At 40.0% G+C, this 19,165-nt stretch overlaps 1 protein-coding gene across 1 annotated transcript; it reads right to left on the bottom strand.

The window, feature by feature from the left end:
• Nucleotides 1–1,568: 1,568 nt before the first annotated feature.
• MMP27 (matrix metallopeptidase 27) lies at nt 1,569–17,689 on the bottom strand. The gene is made up of 11 exons (XM_036324576.1): nt 17,640–17,689; nt 13,719–13,849; nt 12,413–12,651; nt 11,167–11,315; nt 10,949–11,077; nt 6,731–6,892; nt 6,434–6,554; nt 5,045–5,175; nt 3,943–4,102; nt 3,053–3,156; nt 1,569–2,089 (listed from the first exon to the last, which is right to left on the bottom strand). The coding sequence occupies exons 2-11, from the start codon at nt 13,818–13,820 to the stop codon at nt 1,848–1,850; spliced, it is 1,539 nt and encodes a 512-aa protein (XP_036180469.1). The 5' UTR covers nt 13,821–13,849; nt 17,640–17,689; the 3' UTR covers nt 1,569–1,847.
• Between the last annotated feature and the right edge of the window lie 1,476 nt (nt 17,690–19,165).

The following is a 19,165-nucleotide window of genomic DNA, read 5'->3' as shown; positions in this document are numbered from 1 at the left end:
AGGCCGACGCTCTATCCCCTGAGCCAAACCGGCTAGGGCTCACTCATGTCCCTTTATAGTCAATCCCTTCCTTCACCTCTGGCCCCTGGCAACTAGTGATCTGCTTTCTATTATTATAGTTTTGCCTTTTCTAATTTTTCATGTAAATGAAATAATCTGATATATTGTCTTTTGTTTCTGGCTTCTTTTATTTACCATAATGCTTTTGAGATTTATTAATATGGTTGCATGTATCAATCATTTCTTGCTTTTCATTATTGAATAGTTTTTCACTACTTGGATATACCACAGTTTGTTTATCCATTTACCAACTGATAGATATTTGGGTTGTTTCCAGGCTCTAGCTATCATAAATAACGCTGTCATGAATGTGTATGACAACAACTTATGTGAGCATGTTTTCATTTCTCTTAGATAAATATTTAGGAGTGCGGCCATTGGGTTACAGGGTTGATAAATATTTAACTTTATAAGAAATGGCCAAACTGTTTTCCAAAGTGACTGTATCATTCTCACCAGCATTCTAAGAGGGTTCCAATTACTCTACATCTTGTCAACACTTGGTGTTTTTAGTCTTTTTAATTTTAACCATCTGGTGGAAATGTAGTGGTATCTCATTGTGGTTTTTATTAGCATTTTCCTAGTGATAAAAATGTTGAGCATCTTTTCGTGTGCTTATTTGTCACTCACATAGCAAATATTCTGGCTATTTAAAAAAGCTGAACCTGGCTGGTGTGGCTCACTGGATTGAGTGTCATCCTATGTACCAAGAGGTCACTGGTTCTATTCTCAGGCAGGGCACATGCCCAGGTAGGGGGTGTGCAATAGGCAGCTGATTGATGTTTCTCTCTCATTGATGTTTCTATTTCTCTCTTCATCTCTCTTCTTCTCTATCTAAAAATCAATAAAACATATTTAAAAAATAAAAGTTGAGCTGCTTTTCTTATTTTTGTATTATAAGTGCGTATGTATCTACAATATTTTCATTAAGTGTGTGGCTTGTTTTATTCTTTTAACATATTTCTTAAGAGCAAGTGTTTTAAGTGTTGATGAAGTTTAATTTGTTAATATTTCCTTTTATGTCTCATGGCTTTGTTTGTTGTATCTAAAAATCTTTGCTTAATCCAAGGGTCACAAATTCTTTAAAAAAATATTTTTTCTAGAAGTTTTATATTTTTTATTTTTCTATTTAGAGGTATGTGGCCCATTTTTAGTTAATTTTTTGTGAACAGTGTAAAGGAAGGTTGAGGTTCTTTTTATGTGTATAAATATTTGATTATTCTAGCACTATTTTTTTTTTCAAAGACTAGCCTACTATTTACTGCCTGCTAGGCTTTAAGCTGTAGTTCCTAACATTTACTTTTTGTTTCAAATATGTAGTAACTCTTTTCTTTGCCCTTTTCTTTTAGGGATTTAGGAACACTGAACTCAAGGGAAAATTTGTGAGTTGGGGAAAAGGCTGTAGGAATTCTGAGATTTTTTTTTTATCCATTGACACTTGCTTAGTCTATTACCTTATCAGAATCAGGTTCAGCTCCAAAGGTCCAGACAAAACAGAATACTAAAGATTTGTTTAATACATGTCTCTAGTATTTAGTTATTGTAAGACACATGGTTTATTTCTCTAAGCCCACAAAGTATAAAATGGTCTTAAAGCACAGAGAAAATTTTGTTTATACATAATAACTTTCTGTAAAAAGAATCACAGAATGGCTGTTGCATCTTTATCCAATAGATATTTAGAAGTAGGATGGGCAACTTGATGTTAAAGAATAGTTTTATTTTACTTTGAAGCAGAATTCAGATGAAAAGACCTCTTGAGATTTATTTTAGGTCTGTGAATTTTTTTAATAACTGTAGATTTCTTTCAGCACATGAGCAATACTGAAAATAAGCAAGTTTAAATTCTTCTGATAAAATATCTCCACTCCTCCTGAATGTACTTTTCCCTCGCTGGTATTAAAATCAGATGATGAGTTTAGCGGTTCTTTACATCGAAACCAAGTATTGGGCTTCAGCACTCGGGTAATGTTCTTTGCCTTAGGATCATATTCAAATTGCTTTGATCTACGGAAGAAATAGAAGAATCCTAGAGAGAGAGAGAGAGAATCATGATTAGTTATCTTGCAAAACTAGACAATGGTTCCATACTTCTTAATTTTATGAATGCAGAATAAAATAATTGAACATCATGCAGAGAAAACAAACTCGTGTAATTATATAGATACATTTTACTTTCTTAGTATCACATGAGAAATATTATTATTTTTATTTCCCTGAGGAAGATGTTAAGGTGTGAAACATGAATTTCAAGGGAGTTACTACCTTTCTAGCCAGACTTTTGGTTTATGCCGAGGTTTGCAAAGTATGTGTCTAAAGAGTGTGAGGGGGAGAAGAAGGCCCCTGTGGGTATGGACTTTGGTCCCATTTCCTCATTTTCGTAGAGTTGTTTTACTTTATCTATTTTAGGTGTTGTGATTCTGTGTTAGATGTCGCTGGAATAAAGATTGTGTCACTCGAAAACATTTTTAGACTCCTGTTTACTCCATGGTCTGGGTCACTGTCTTGGAAACACTAGTAGCTGGACTGATACATTAAATTGCCTGAGGTTCTTTGAAGACTGTAAATTCCTGGGTATCTGCCACAGTACCACGGCCTCAAAACTCTGGAGAATTTGTAGTTTCACACACCTGAGCTGTGCATATTAAACTATGTACATTATAGTTTGAGAATCACTGTTCAGTTTATGTGCTTAGTTATTTTTTATGCTTAAAACTCTTCAGGGAGTGTCTGCTAGGGGGTATCTTGGATCAACGATAAATAAAACTGATTTTTGTACTATTCACATAGATTTGAAATGGTACAGCAGAGAATATAATTCAGGATTTACTGATTCAGTTTGTGATGTTGCCCACAGGGTTAAAGTTTATTACCACATGTGCTTGAGAGTAGTAAAATTATGTTAAAATTGAAACGTTGAAGTCTTTTCTGTCTTCTTTTACAGTCAATAAAGCCTTCCAATTGTCCTAAGAGATTAGGCCCTGATGCTTACCTTTATGTTGGAAAGCAGCATCTACCCGGAGACCAATTCCTGGGAAGGATTTTACCACCCTCCGTGGGTACCCTCGGTCCATGGTTTGGGTCACTTCATCATACCTGGATACATGGATATGAAAAGTTTTTTTGGATTCTTAGTTTTGGGGAGCTTAATTCATCTACTGCCCAACTTGAAGTCAAGCAGAGATGTGGAGAAAAAGAGGCCTAGTGGAGGAAAACTAATTGGATCAATATTCAAAAATATGGCAAAGGCCCTGGCTGTGGTTGCTAAGTGGTTACAGCGTCAGTCGAGGGTTCGATTCCTGGTCAAGCGCATGTACCTGGGCTGCAGGTTTGATTTCTGGCCCCAGTTGGGGCATGTGTGGGTGGCAACCAATTGATGTGTCTCTCTCACATTGATGTTTCTCACTCTTTCTCCCTCCCTCCCTTTCTCCCTTCCACTCTCTCTAAAACTCAATGGAAAAAAATATCCTTGGGTGAGGACTAACAACAACAAAATAAGGCAAATAATATGTTTGGTTGAATTTTTTACGGTGTCTTGAAAACAAAAATTGATGAGGGGGAAAAAGCCACACCACTTGTCAGACTGATGCTATTCCCAGGAAATGTTAAAGTTAAGGGTTCAGCTTGGGGCTCTCATATATTTGATTAAATATTTTTGTGCCACCAGCAAGTTGGTTGACATCACCAGCTTTATTATTTTATATTATCTTTATTTTTTTAAGTGGGAGAAAGATCTTTAGACTCACATTTTTTTTGGATAAATGTTATCCACCTGAAATTGCCTTCAACATAATTCACGTTAAGAAGAGTATAGGTTAGTTTTATTTTTGCTTGTGCTAAAGTGATGCTATGTGAAATTTTTTTTCTACAGAATAAACTTACCTCCAGCACCAAATGCCCACAAAGAAGTAGGTTTTTCTTGTGCTGTGGTCACAGAAAGCTGCATCAATTTTCTTTACATATCTTGGAAAGCCAAGTGTATAGATGGATTTGGGATAGTCTGGTAAAACAGCATATCCTCTGATCATCCAGAAACTGTCATCTAGAAAGAGAGAAAGTGATTCTCTTATGATCTATTTTCTAGAATGAGAAATAGATGTCTTAAGATGTTTGAAAAAAATTAAGTTTTAATGCTTAGAGATTTAGTGATCTTACGTCTCCATTTAATCTTACCACTTTCTTTAGCTACTTGTATCATTAATATTACACAAATAACAATATACCTATAGTTAAGAGTGTGCCTACCCATGTCAATTGGTTTCACTGTATTGGTTGCTTTTCTAATTCTGAAAAAAACAATCAAGTGTGTTTGGACACATTCTCTTAAATTTCAGCACTCAAAGGTTCTCATTAACAAGTAATCTGAACAAGTTCTTAGAAAAAGCAAGGTTGTTGATTAAATATAAAATACCAGCTAAATATATCAAACAAACAATGACTATTTTTTGATATAACTATATCCAAAAATTGTAATACATACTTATACTAAAATTATTTGTTTTTATCTGAAATTTAAAGCATCTTGTGATTTATTTGCCAAATTTGGCAATCTTAGTAAAAAGGGAATATAGGAAAGACAAGGATTACTTTTATTTGGCAGAAAAAAATACTGTTTATACCATTTTTTAAAATCTCCTGTGCAACTAGGTAGTGTTTATGTTCCTAGCCATGGAGATAGTTATTCTTTTTTAAAAAAATATATTTTATTGATTTTTTTACAGAGAGGAAGGGAGAGGGATAGAGAGTTAGAAACATTGATGAGAGAGAAACATCGATCAGCTGCCTCCTGCACACTCCCTACTGGGGATGTGCCCGCAACCAAGGTAAATGCCCCTGACCAGAATTGAACCTGGGATCCTTGAGTCCACAGGCCGACGCTCTATCCACTGAGCCAAACCGGTTAGGGCTGTATAGTTATTCTTTACAACAGAAACCTAAGTACAGGCATTCATAGGGGAAAGGGAATCATGATGGGAAAAGTTACCTTTAAAAACCAGAATCTTATCTTTAGGGTTCTCATATGCAGCTTGAATATCAGCTGGCAGAGATGGCCAAAGTGATGAGATTAATTCAAATTCAACATCGGTGATATCACAATAGATCCTCCATAGGTACCTGTGTTAAACAAAAAACACTTTCTATACAGCCTATGTATGTCTGGGTCCATGAGAATATTTTAAACTGAGGCTTGGCTTTTATCTAATTGGTTGGTATTTTCCTCAAATAATTTAGAGCTTCAATACAATTTCCCTAAGTGAAGTTAGGTGGCTGTGAGTTCAATTCTACTCTTTGGACTACCAAGGTCAGGACATACCTTCGTGCCCATTCTCTCGGGTACATAGAGTAGCAAACTATCCATGGAATCCTAATAAATAGTACTCGATGTTTTGGGGAGTTTAATTCATTTACTACCCAAATTGGAGTGCTCACTGGCCCCATTTTTGCCAAAACTGAAATATTCAACATTCTAAGCCAACACCAAGCACTCTGAGAACTTTTTGGTGCCGGTGTTTGCTAGAACGAAGGAACATTATTGTGGGCATTGCAAAGTATTTCCACAGATTTTCCCTTCTGGAAAGTTCTGATTCTCTGAATGAGACTTGAAAAGTCCTTATATTCTATTCCCCTTCCCATGCTGGCAACCCTCCCCTGCCAAGTGGTCTCTCGCCTCTGCTTCAGGAGCATGTCATTACAGCACTGTATAGTCATGGGTGGAAAGAGTCTGATTTCAAATATTCTTTCCTTTTGTCCCATGTCTTGTTAGATGGTGTATGTCCTTATACTTTCTTCTAAAAACAGGCCTGGTATACATAACTGGCACATCATGCTGCAATTTATGCCCAATAAATTATACACAGAGATTTCCTACTACAGTTAACACTTTGTTGTTGTAACATTAAGAAATGGCCTGCTGATATGAGTTTAACATTGGGCTCTCCAGGTAGAAAAAATATTTAATTTTTATCACTTTCTGATTTGCAGGATGTAAACACTCTAACCATAGCCAGTTTCAAGCTACCAAAGGGATGTGAACTGGTTTACAAAATTCCTGAAAATTTAACAATTGGATCCTGAAATGCTATAAGTCATCTCCAACAAGCGGCGAGATTGGTGTGTTATTTTAGCTAAAACATCATTGAAGGCTGACTTTCAGTGGAAATTTAAAAATTTGCTTAAAGACCTTAAAAATCAATTTATCAAACAAGTAAGATATATATGCACATAGAAAAACATTCAAACAGTATGTGCATTTATAAAATGAAAAGTAAAAGGCACACATTCTTGCTATGCTCATGACTCCCTCTTTATCCCCAAATCTCTTGAATAGAAAAATCTTCGTAGAAAGTTAAGGTATTTAAGGGAATGGGTTTACCTGCCTTTAAAGAACATTACTTCTCTGCGGAAAGTGGTGATAGCATCAAAAGTCAAATCAGGGTCACAGGCACGGGGTACAGTGGGTCTCTTTGGCTTAGCAGGTGCCGTAGGTAGACCCCCTTTGATGAGAAAAGAAATACCAGAATTAAGAGGGCATGTGGAAATACCTACAGGAGGATCTTACCCAACTGAATATTTTCTTCATGATAGTATTTCAAGAAGTGATTTTCTCAACTTCCTTCTAGAAACCTTCCTATTTAGTTCACATTATACTCAGATTTATGGTGTTGCTCACCGTAGATGGATTGGATTCCATTGATGTCATCTTGAGAAAGTGGGTATTTGCTAGGATCCAGGGAGACATAATTTGGGAACATCAAAGCTGTTTGATCATTGGAGTGAGAGAGCCCCAGTGAGTGGCCAAATTCATGAGCAGCCACAAGAAATAAGTTGAATCCTTAACAAAAACAGGGAAAACAGGAGTACATGAGTCACTCAACAGGAGAATGGTTACACCTGAGACTAGGAAGTAACTAAAGATTTGCCCTATAGCGGTTAATTCTTGTAACATATGCATCATCATGTATATGGGAAATATTTCAATATTAATCAGTGGTATTAGTCATATCATGGAGAAATGCAACCCAAAGTAAGCAAATGGCAGAAATCAAGTGTCTCAGGAATGGATAGTATTAAAAAAGGTTGAAGTTGCCAGCTTTGGTTGTTGCTAGGCTATGCTATATGTGCTGTTTCTTCTACTCATATTCTTCAGAGGTTCTCCATTGGCTGTAGGGTGAAGTCCAAATACCTTCACATATAGGCTTTCACTAGGAAGGTCTAGTGTCTGCATTTTCTCCAGGCTTATATTTTATTTTCATATTCCATGAGCTAGCCATGTTCAATCATTTGCAGTTCTCATCTATGCTACGTTCTTTCTAATCTCAATGTCTTAACATCTCATTTCTTCTGCCCAGAATATTACCTCTCTTACCCCCTTGTTACCTAGCTATCCTAGAACTATCTCCTTCATGAGACTTCCCTTATCCCCTCAGCTCCTACCCAGGTTGAGTTAAATGTACCTCTCTGAGCTTCCATAGACTCAGTGCCTAATTCTGGCAGAGTGCATTAAGGGTTAGCAATTGTCTATTTCTTTCACCAAGCTGTGAATCTTTCAGTCAAGTGACTATGTCTTAACCATCTTTTATTCCTGGTGACTGCAAAACTTATCAATAGTGAGTGCTTAACAATGGTTGCTGGCTATGCAGGTATTTATAGAATCGTTACCTACACCTCTTATATAAGACTATATTACTCTGTACTTCTCCAGACTGGAAATCTTACTATGCATGGTGGAATTGCCTTTTTACTTCTCTGTCACTAGTCCTTAGGGTTATAAATATTAGAGTCTGCCCCTGGACTTAGAACTAAGCCTATGGATCCTAGGGAAAAGGCTGAGCCTTTCGTGATGGAGCCTTGTCCAATGATATTTGCACAAAATGAACATGAAATGACAAAAGGATTATTACATGGCATTTCATGCTTTTCTGCTCTTGATGTTGTTGTTGTCCTTGTCTGGCTGGTGATATCACAGGGTTTGCTTCTGGACAAGGAATGGGACAAACAACTGAAAAAATAATTAAAACACAGGTCATCTAAATGAGGTCCAAACCTTTATCCTGGCTTTCATGACCCTCTATAAACTGAATCCTATTCACCATTTTAGCCTTCTCTTCCACTGCAGTTCTAACACTTCAGTAGGCTGGATTATTCTGTCTAGAGCACTCTTTACTACACTTTGCCTTCAGAGTTCCTGCTTGGCCTTCAGGTCTCTGACTGGACGTCACTTCCTCCCCTGACTTCTTTATCTGTCTTTGGGTGAATTTCTTTGATGTGCTTCTATTACATTCCCATAGTTCCCTTTATCCGTATGTTGACCATACTGATTTGAATTGCCATTTGATAGTGTGTGCTCCCTAGATTGTAAACCCTGGAGGTCAGGGTCTGTGTCTTATCCACTATTGCATACTCCATTTCTATCACAGAGCCTGGGCCAGAGAGGATGTTGAATGACTTCCTTTATCAAATATGTGTAGAGCATCTATCATGTGCTGAAAATGTTACAGGATGTATGATACGGTAGGAAAAGGATAACATCTCAGTCTTCTTGGAGATGTGATTAGATAAAATTTGCATTATACATTGGTACCTTTGTGAATATTTTTTTTCCCCTGTGCCTGGAAATAAATCATCATTACCATCAATACTAATAATCATCAATGTCAAACACCTTTTGAATGCTCACAATGGGCAAGTGCTTTGCAGGGTGTTGGATTGCAGGTACTTGTGTCATCTTCCTACAAGAATGGCATTATTAGCCTTATTTTACAGATAAATAAACAGAGCACAAGAAAATTAACCAAGATGCCCAGGGTCCCTCTGGTAGTGAGTAAATGGGAAGCCCTAAAAGAGACCAAGGGCTGCCAAACCACAGACCATCGCTCTTTCCACATCACAACACTGTGCACCAGTAGCATCTAAAGAGCCTGTTCAGGTGTTCAGTGCATGTCTCTGTGTAGCACATACACATTCACACACAGGCCTGGCTTTAGGAGATTCTTGGGAAAATCTCTCTATGAGCTGTAGGTTTGCCCCTCTGCTATTATCATGTAATGACTTGTTCTTCCTACAAGAAGCAGTGGGATTAGCAGATGACTATTGTCTATTGCTCTTAGGCAAGTTATACTAAGACTTTAGCACCTTTCCCACAGACAGACCCTACATGTTTCAATCAAGCAGGTAATCATATAGCATATATTATTGCCAATTTTTTTATTTAAAAATCCCAATGTAATTGGAGATTACATTTGCATGAGGGTTTTGTTGTTGTTTTTATTAGAGAATGGGAAGATATTTTCCCTTTCATGTCAGTGAGCTACAAGACATACAATTGGATTCCTTGGGACTTACAATCTATACCTTGAAGAATATAATAAAGTAGTTAAGAAGCAACCCATTTATTTGGGTACTGTTGCTTGATTCTGCACCCAGAACTTGGTGGAGGGCTCTATTTATTCCCTGGCTTGCTCAAGCAAGTTTTGCCAATGTGGGGCCCAGAACTCTTTGGATGTTTTAATAATCCACCCCTCTTGGCAGAAGGTTTATAGCACTGTGGGTCATAGTAATTACCACTAAATATTGGACTTAATAGGGATGAAAGGATGGTGAAATCTTTGACTAATCTCTGCCTCTAGATATGAAAGTAAATCCTGGGAGTCATGCTGATTTGGGCAAATACTAGGATATTACCTATTGAACATACTCACACTGCCTTTAGGGAAAATCTAAAGAAATATTGGGACATGTCTCAGCAGAAGATACATAACCAACATGACCCATTCAACCCTACTTCCTTCACCCACTTGTCTGTGATGCTAACCTTTGTGGCAATGGAAGCAACCGACGCTAGACTTGCCCTGGTGCCTGAAGTCCAGCCACGCGCTGACTTTTTTACCCCGCTTGTTCACTAGCGCTTGGAGGAATAACCGCATTACAGTTTGTGGCCATAAACCGTACTGAGTCACTGGCTTTCAGTTTTGCAGAAAGTAGAAAACCGACATACAAACTATCTGGAGTTACTTGGTCAGAACTGAACTGTGGCATGTATACCGCCCACCAGCAGAGCCACAGCCCCTGCTTTCCTGGGACCCTAGACACCAGATACCAGCTCCGAGGCAACTGCTGTCAGTGATTAAAAAAAAAAAGAGTGGGGAAAGCCTCCTGAGCTCCTTTGTTTGCTGCACATGCGTTTTGTGTAGTAACGTTTTGTCTTTTTATTTAAAAAGCAATAAAATATCCCTTATTTTAGTGGCAGGGAGGCCCTTTAAGAGAAATAAAATCAAACGCTGTTCTGCAGGAATGGATCAAATGTAAAGATTAGCGTCTAATTCGTTAGCAGACGGGAAAGAGTTTGAAGAGGAAGTTCATGCTTGTAAACAGACCTCCTACGAGCCACGAGTTCACACACACCATCCTTCAGTCACTAACTGAAAATTACCACGTCGGTAGAGGCTTTTTAAAGTCCTCACCCACAGATGACTTCTACCGCATGTTCTGCCTGCTACGCTGGTATATATGCCTAGAACGTATATACCGCCAGATCATGGACCTCCGAAGGCCTGGAATTTTTCTAGTACAATCCTGTGGTTCCCACAACACCTTGCATAATTCCAGGCACAGAGCGAACCCTCAGGCATTGTGGGTGTATAAATGAATACGAGTAAGTGGAGAATGTTATGATTATAATAAGATTAGCAACTTTATGAGGTGTTGTGTGGCTGAGGCTCTGACTGTACAAGCACAATTGTCTGAATAGATATTGAATGCTTTCATCAGTCATCTGAAAATATGGAAACTTGTGAGAAAATCGGACCATTAAAAAGCTACTACTTAAAAAACTATTTTCAGGAATTCTCTAGAATAATAAAATTTTGTTCATAAATAAAATTAGGCTTACCTTCTCCATCTTTGGTCCAATTTTCAGCCTCATCAAAGTGAGTGTCTCCACCCAGACCTACACCAGGAGGAAAGGCATGGGCGAGGAGTCCCAAGGGCCCATCAAAATAACGAGGACACTGACCATGGACTGAGACAAAATTCAAAGGGGGGAAAGGTCAGTTTCTTCAAAGCCTTGAGATGAAATAGCCATGTTTTCCTCACGATATTAAAGCTTACCTCGGTTCCGAAAGGCAATCATTATATCCGCAACCCCCTTGGAAATCTTGGTGAAGGTGAGTGGAGTGACTTTGCTCCACACCTCTAAACCTTTTTGGATAGCCTCATCCACATCAGCTCGTGCCATATCTGGAGTGTAGTTCACGATTCTTAAAAATTAACATAAAGATGTCAGTTGGTGGTTATACATGCATGTATGCATGCATACTACAAAAGAAAATAATTTCTATCTTATGAATCAGATGCTGCAGTGACTTTGCGTATGCTGCTATACTTACACGTGTATTATACTTTACTATTTAAATAAAGTACTTTTTCAATTCTCTCTCATCTGCCTTATTAATCAGGTAGTGTTATAACACTGTAACATATAAGGTTCAAAGAGGTTAAATGACTTCCCTAAGATCACACGCTAAATGGGAAAGCATTCGTCCCATGGACGCGTTTGCTGTGTGTATGACTGTATTATAAATGTTCTAAAAAGCATTGAGATGTTCCCAGTTGGCTTGTGGAAATCAGTCTCATGCATGTGTTGTACGTTAAGAGTGTCAGTTGAGAGTCATGAATACTCAGTTACTCAGCAGATTTTCCTTTTGTTTATATTACCTATTTTGCGAACCCTATTTTTAACTCAATCCCTAAGACTCACGAAGATGAAGGAAGAACTATCAGAAAGACTCTTTAGGGCCAGCCAGGAGGGGTCTAGAGCGATGGTCAAGGCCACTGACTATATCTCAGCTCATAGGAGCACTTCATCCTCTTCCTGCCAGGAAGCCAGCCCCTGTCTTCAAGGTGCATGGAGGCAAACTCCATACTTCACTCTGCGGTCCAGCTGAGATTTGACAGCCTCACACTCATCTCTAAGGTCTCCCCATTTTCTCCTGAACACACGTCATCCGTACCTCCAAACATCTAAATCAAATGGCAGTGCATCTGGTCCTGGACTTATAAGGAGGTGGCAGAGGCTAGAGAATTTTAGGGCACACCTACCAGAGCCAGTGTGCTGGTAAGAGCTAGGTAACCTTGACTATGGGAAATAACCTTTGGTCTCATTTTTCCTGTACTTAAGGTGGTAAAAACAGTGGTGCTTACATCACAGTTTGTTGGGAGGGTAAATCAATGAAATCTAGGGCACGCTGTGCACATAGGAAGTGTGCGGTAAAATAAACTATTATTATTTTTGTTCTTTGGAGATGATATTCCTGTTCCTTGGGACTGGAGGGAAATAAGTTGACAGAAGCATTACCTGTATGTGAGGTTGTATTTCGTCCACCCAGGGAGAGTGAAGCCATACTGACCCACATCAGGAACCCCACACCTGGGTGTCTTCATGATCTCCAGCGTGTTTGAGTCCAGCTTTCCAGTCACTGTCAGCCCAAAAAATGCTTGCATTTCCCGAAGTTTGCCATCCATGAGACTCCTGTTCATGCTTTGAACAAGATGGCTCCCTTCTATTTCAAGAGAGTAGAACTGGTTGAGATATGCCTGACCGAAAAGACAAAAAAAGGCACAGACTACAGGAAAGCAAATTTCCATCTCAGGATAAAACAAAATTGTCTGAAATCCTTTTGGGCAGTGGGGGAGGAGTAGGGAAATAAGCAATGAGGACAAGGAAGGAGCAAGGGAAACAAGAAGGAAACAAAGAGGAAAGAAAATAGTCACCCTGTTTTCCAATTTCCAAGAACTGTAGAGCCATGTGTCATCAGAATTGGCCAAACCACTCAACCCATAAAACTCCAAACCCCCACAGAAGAGAATCAAGCTTCTTCTATGTGTTACATGATTGCGTATCTTAGACATTTTTACTGTGACATTCATTTTAGTGTTTCTTTGAAACACATTCTAGATAGATGATTATTCATCTGGCAAATTTAATTGATTTAACGAAATATGGCAAACCAGCTGGACTAATTTTTAGAGGGAATCTCCAAAGCAGTGTATTTTTCATACATAGAAGGATAAGGGGATCCAAATTGTATTTGGCACCTCCTAGCTGGTCTTAAAATACTTTTTTTTTTTCTAAAAAAATTTTTTTAATATAGTTTTATCGATTTCAGAGAGGAAGGGGGGGAGAGAGAGAGGTAGAAACATCAGTGATGAGAGAGAATCATTGATCAGCTGCCTCCTGAACACCCCTATTGGGGATCAAGCCCACAACCCGGGCATGTGCCCTTGACCAGAATCGAACCCAGGATCCTTCAGTCCACAGGCCGATGCTCTATCCACTGAGCTAAACAGACTAGGGCTTAAAATACCTTTATATGGAGCTCCATTTTCTGCAGGGCTGTCCCCTTTTTCTGCTCACCAGCTCTTCACTTGTTATCATTGCTCAAAGGTGTAGCAACCCTGCGTCTCGCCAACCCCACACCCTCACTGTTCACCCTCACACATAGATCCTCGATGTCCGTGGAATTAGGGAAATAAAAGCAGCTCCTTCTCACAAGGGAGTTCAGGATTCTTTTGTAGGTATTTCCTGTCTTTTTAAGTCCCGGGACAATCAATAAAATGAATTTTTTATTGATAGTCATTAATAACATTTATTGAGCCAGTACCTGAGCCAGGTGCATGTTTTCTTCATCTTCCATCTTTTGTTCTGTAGGAAATGCAGAAGAAAACGCTGTGAAGAGCACAAATAGAAGCAAAAGGCTCTTCATTCCTCTGTCTCTTCAGTTGAAGCCTGGTTCTGTTTGCACAGAATTTAGAAAATAATAGTGAGACGTGGCATGGATTGGCTTGTATCATCGTTTAATTAATAACAGAAAAAGGACATTTGCCATGAAGTGTGTCATGACAGGCTTTTTTTTTCCCCTTAGGTTGAAGTGATTTTGCAATCAAGATCTGCAATTGTTTAGTAAACAAAGCCATTGTTCATTACTGAATTAAATATAATATGAAGTCAGCTCCAAGTTACTTTTGTCCTTGCCAACTTGGAGGTTTTCCTGTTCATAAATTCTTGAGAGTTTATAAAATAACTAGTGGCCTGGTGCATGAAATTCGTGCACATTAAAAGGGTATTAATTAAAGGAAATATTTTAATATTGCTATTTGCCCTTTCTCTATAAAAGAAGTGTCAGAGATGAAAGAAAATTAGTAAAATGTATATGAAAATCTCCCTCCTGTCAGAGTCTGGGGCGCACTGCGGGACCCAGAGTCATGTCCCCGCCCACCCACGCATGCCTTGAAATTGCACGAGACCCATACCCAGCCAGCCCCACCCTCGTCAAGCCCTGCAGGGTGGGGGGTGCAGCCTCAGGTCCCCCAGCTTGGCCTCAGGTTCCCCAGTCCCAGCGCGAGGGCGTGAGGGTGCGAGGGTGCGAGGGCACAAAGGTGTGACAACCATTTGCATATTAATTCTTTACTAGAGGCCTGGTGCACGAAATGTGTGCACTGGAGAGGGGTGTCCCTCAGCCCAGCCTGCACCCTTTCCAATCTGAGACCCCTTGGGTGATGTCCAACTCACAATCCAGGACTGCTGGTTCCTAACCACTTGCCTGCCTGCCAGCCAGCCTGATTGCCTCCTAACTACTCCCCTGCTGGCCTAATTGATGCCTAACTGCTCCCCTGCCAGCCCGATTGCCCCTAACTGCCCTCCCCTGCAGGCCCAATTGTCCCCAACTCCCCTCCCCTGCCAGCCTGTTCACCCCCAACTGCCCTTCCCTGCCGGCCTGATCACCCACAACTGCCCTCCTATACCGACCATCTTGAGGTGACGTGGGGGTGGCCATCTTGTGATGACGTGAGGGCGTCACGCGAGGTTGTGAGGGCGCAAGGGCCACCTAGGCTTTTATTAGTATAGATTATATAGGATTATTTTGTCTGAAACTCTAAAATATCTTGGGTAACATGATATCATAAAAGACAGTTGAATTAGGAATAAATCGATAAAATTAACTAGGGAAAACATCAAATGTTTATTGAGCACCTACTATTTGCCTGTCACTTTAAGTCACAATCTTGGTGGAGAATTCAGACCTATACAGAGACCAAGGCCAGACAAAATGGAGGCAAGTAGCAAATGTACAGTGAAGATTCCTGAAACTTTGAGAAGGGACTGAGAGTGTTTAAGCTGGTGGGGCTTGCAGTTGGTCTTGAAAAATGCGTAGGATTTGGATTGCGCAGAGGAAGGGAGAAGGTGTATGAGTGGAGGGAAGGCCGTAGGAAGCAGGTACTGCAGTGACAATGAGCTGTAGGAAATATGGCCCTATTGGAGCAAATACATGTGTTGACAGCCATAGTAGATGGGATGGAGGGTCTAAGAAAGGTATAGAGAAAATGAATGTTTAGAATCTTTATTATTTCACGATTGCATTTGATTGAGAGTGTGTCTGGATAGAGAATTTCAGGCTGAAATAAATTTCCCTTTGAACTTTGAATGTACTGTTCCATTGTTTTCTAGAATCCAATGTTGTGGTTGAGTAGTCTTTTTATTCTGATTCTTGATATTTTTATTTTTTTCTTCTGAAAACTTTTAGAAGTCTCTTTACCTAGATATTCTGAAATTTCATAATGATGTGTCCTAATGTGGGTATTTTTGCATTAACATTGCCGGGGAGCTAGTGGGTCCTTTCATTATGAAAACTTCAGTTGGAGGGAACTGTCCTGTTATTTCTTTGATAATTTTTTCCCATTCATTTTCGTCTTTTTTCCCAGGAATATATATATTTGTTGTACCTCTGGATTGAGTCTCTGTGTTTCTAATTTCTATTTTCCATTAACTTTATTTTCCAGCTCACTTACTGAGTTTCTCACTTCAGCTATATTATTAATCTCCAAGAACTCTTTCTAGTTCTCTGAGTATCATTTTTTTACTTTTTTTTTTGCATTTTGTTAGTCTATTTGGATGTAAAATAGGCCGTATTTTAAGGGAATATTAAGCATATTTTTTAGTTTATTTTGACATTTTATTTTGCTCCCAGGATTATCTGTATTCCAAAAATTTTTTTGGTGTCTGCTTTTCACATTAGAAGCTTTTTTTTTTTCCCCTCCTAAAGTTTGGAGACCTTGTGTTGTGCAATCTGCTTAAGAATAGGAGGCAAGCCCTAGCCAGGTAGCAGTTCAGTTAGTTAGACTCTATCCTGATAGGCCAAGGTTTTGGGATCTATTCCCGGTCAGGGCACATACAAGAAGCAATTAATGAATGCATAAATAAGTGGAACAACAAATTGATGTTTCTCTCTCTTTCCCTCTCACTTTCTTTACCCTTCCCTTCCTCTCTTTCTCTAAAATTAAATAAATAAAAATTTAAAAAGAATGAGAAACAAGAAAGCTGACTGCAAGCTCTGTGTGCATGGGCAGGAATTGTCAATCAATGACCTTCACTGCCTGGAAGTAGGTGGGTTCTAGACTTGACACATTAGTTAGAATGAGTTTTGGTTGAATATAATAGAAAAACAAAATGGCAGATGACTTAAAAAAATTATTTTTCTCTCCCATAGACGGCATTCAGATTTGGTGATCCAGGGTGTGTATGAGAACTCCACATCATCAGGGAAGCAGTCAACATCTTGCTGCACCCACCACACTCTTAGTGTAACACCTCATCATGGTCCAGATGGCTTCTCAAGCTTTAGTGAATGTGTCTTCCAGGCAGGAAAAGTAAGTTCCCAGTCTCTTTCCAGAAGCCCATACAATATCCTGCTTTCACATTTTGGCAAGAAGTTAACATGTGGCCACATCTAGCTGAAAGCAAGGATACAAACTGTAGTCTTTTAGCTGGATACATTGCTACTTTAAACAAAATTGGGGTTTTATAGCAGCAAAGAGAGGGGAGAATCGTGTTATGTAGGCAACTGGCAGCCTCTTCCCCATTTTTCTTCAGTGTATCTGCAAGTCTTTATTTCTTGGGCTAGTAAGCTTCACCAGAGAAGACTCCTCCAATTGCCCATCATTTTAATCTCCCAACAGCAAAGATGAAGGAGATGCCTCTGGTGCCCTGTGTCACATCCCCGAGGCACACCTCTGATTGTAGTTGCGATGGCAGAGGATGGGTTTGCGTAATTCACCTTGTTCTGACAAAGTCCAGCTTGAAGGGAATACTTGGATATTCTTCTGCTTTCTACCCAGGGCACTGAGATGCCACAGAGCCTGACAGGTCATTGCCTTAGAGCCACGCAATGGGTCAGGGAACAGAAAGATGACTGTTCCAGCCTTCTCTCCACTGAGACCTGAATAGTTGACTGGTGTTCTGTAGGCTTCTCAGGCGATTTGGATGAACCTGAGCCAATAGTAGTTAGCAGTTGATCATAGCAAATACCCAGTAACACACACTTGTGATGGCTTTTGTTCCTTCTCTGTTCAGTCTCCTTGCTACCTCAGTCTTGCTTCCTGGGACCATGTCCTGAATAAAAGAACTCTACCAAGGTTTTAGGCTTTGCTTTTGAAAAAAACAAACAAACGAACAAACCTGAAGCTAAGATAAAAATAATATTATTATTTAAATTCCAAGCTTAGATTCTTACATCACTTGTACTCACATAAAATTTCAGCAGAACAGCCAGAAAATAGCATATGTTGTCAAGAAAAGAACCTAGAAAAAGAATAAATTTTTTGAATTCTTTATTATACTTTATATTTCTATCTACTTCCTATGACTATAAAATATGGTTAAAGAAATAATATGCACTCAGTTCTTATCTCAAAAATGTGTAGGTGAAGTTTGGGCCAAGAATCTATCATGACCAACAGGTGCTCTGAGAAGATGAATCTCCTAACTTCATGTCTGTACTAACTGACATAAGTGTTAGAAAATATGATAGATAACCTGAAACTGAATCTACTGTTAAAAGTGAAATACTCACATCTTACATGTCATTTTGCACTTGCTACATTGATAAAATGAATTGTTTATATATCGAGCTCACTTCCCTTAGCATAGCACTATAATACATAGGTCACTGATGTATCCTTATTGAATAAATGAACAAATGAAGACAATTATAGTATACCAGAGGTCTGGTGCATGAAATTTGTGCATGGGTAGGGTCCCTAGGCCTGGCCTGCGATCAGGGCCGATCTTCCCTGGCTGCCAGCAGCCAGCCTGCCCCTGCTGCCCGCGCCACCCACCCCCGGTTCCCCATTCCCCATCAGGCGATTAGAGCCTGCTGGCCGGGGGGAGAGACTGAGAGGTTGGCCGTTTCCTCCCACTCGTTGGCTCCACCTCCCGCTGCCAGTTGCCCTCTGTGTGTGGGACGACTGGCAGGGCGATCAGGGACCCACTTGTTTGCACCTGCCTTGGCCTGGCACTGCCTGCATCTGCTGCCACCAACCCCTGGTTCCCCGTTCCCCATCGGGCCTGCCAGTTGTGGGGAGGGGCAAGAGGTTGGCTGTCAGGCCCTGATCAAGTGATCAGGGCCTCTGGGCTGGGGGCAGCTCCTGCATTGACAGTCTTTCCCCTGGTGGTCAGTGTGCATCATAGTGACTAGTCGTTCTGCCATCTGGCCGATTTGCATATTATGCTTTTATATATCCTATCTAATAATAGACAAACATGGTAATTGACCGTACCTGTGTTATGCCTCCCATTGGCTAATCAGCAATATATTCAAATTAACCGCCAACAAAGATGGCGGTTAATTTGCATACGTAGGCGCAAAGCAGCGGAGTGAAGGCTTGAAGGAGGCTCCGGCTGGAGTGAAGGCCTGGGTCCCGGGTGCTGGTGGAAAACCGGTGCCGGCAGCCAGGGGAAGGGAAGGCCTATTGCACGAATCTTTTCATGCAACAGGCCTCTAATCTATCTATCTATCTATCTATCTATCTATCTATCTATCTATCTATAGATAGATTAGAGGCCCCATACATGAAATTTGTGCATGTGGGGGGCGGGTGGCCCTCAGCCCTGCCTGCACCCTCTCCAATCCAGGACCCCTCGGGGGATGTCCTCAGGGATCGGGCCTAAACCGGCAGTCAGACATCCCTCTCATAATCCGGGACTGCTGGCTCCTAACTGCTCATCTGTCTGCCTGCCTGATTGCCCCAACTGCTCTTCCCTGCCAGCTTGATC

This window comes from Myotis myotis, unplaced genomic scaffold, assembly GCF_014108235.1.
Source record: "Myotis myotis isolate mMyoMyo1 unplaced genomic scaffold, mMyoMyo1.p scaffold_m19_p_10, whole genome shotgun sequence".
NCBI lineage: Eukaryota > Metazoa > Chordata > Mammalia > Chiroptera > Vespertilionidae > Myotis > Myotis myotis.
This window is presented reverse-complemented; position numbering and strand designations above follow the sequence as displayed.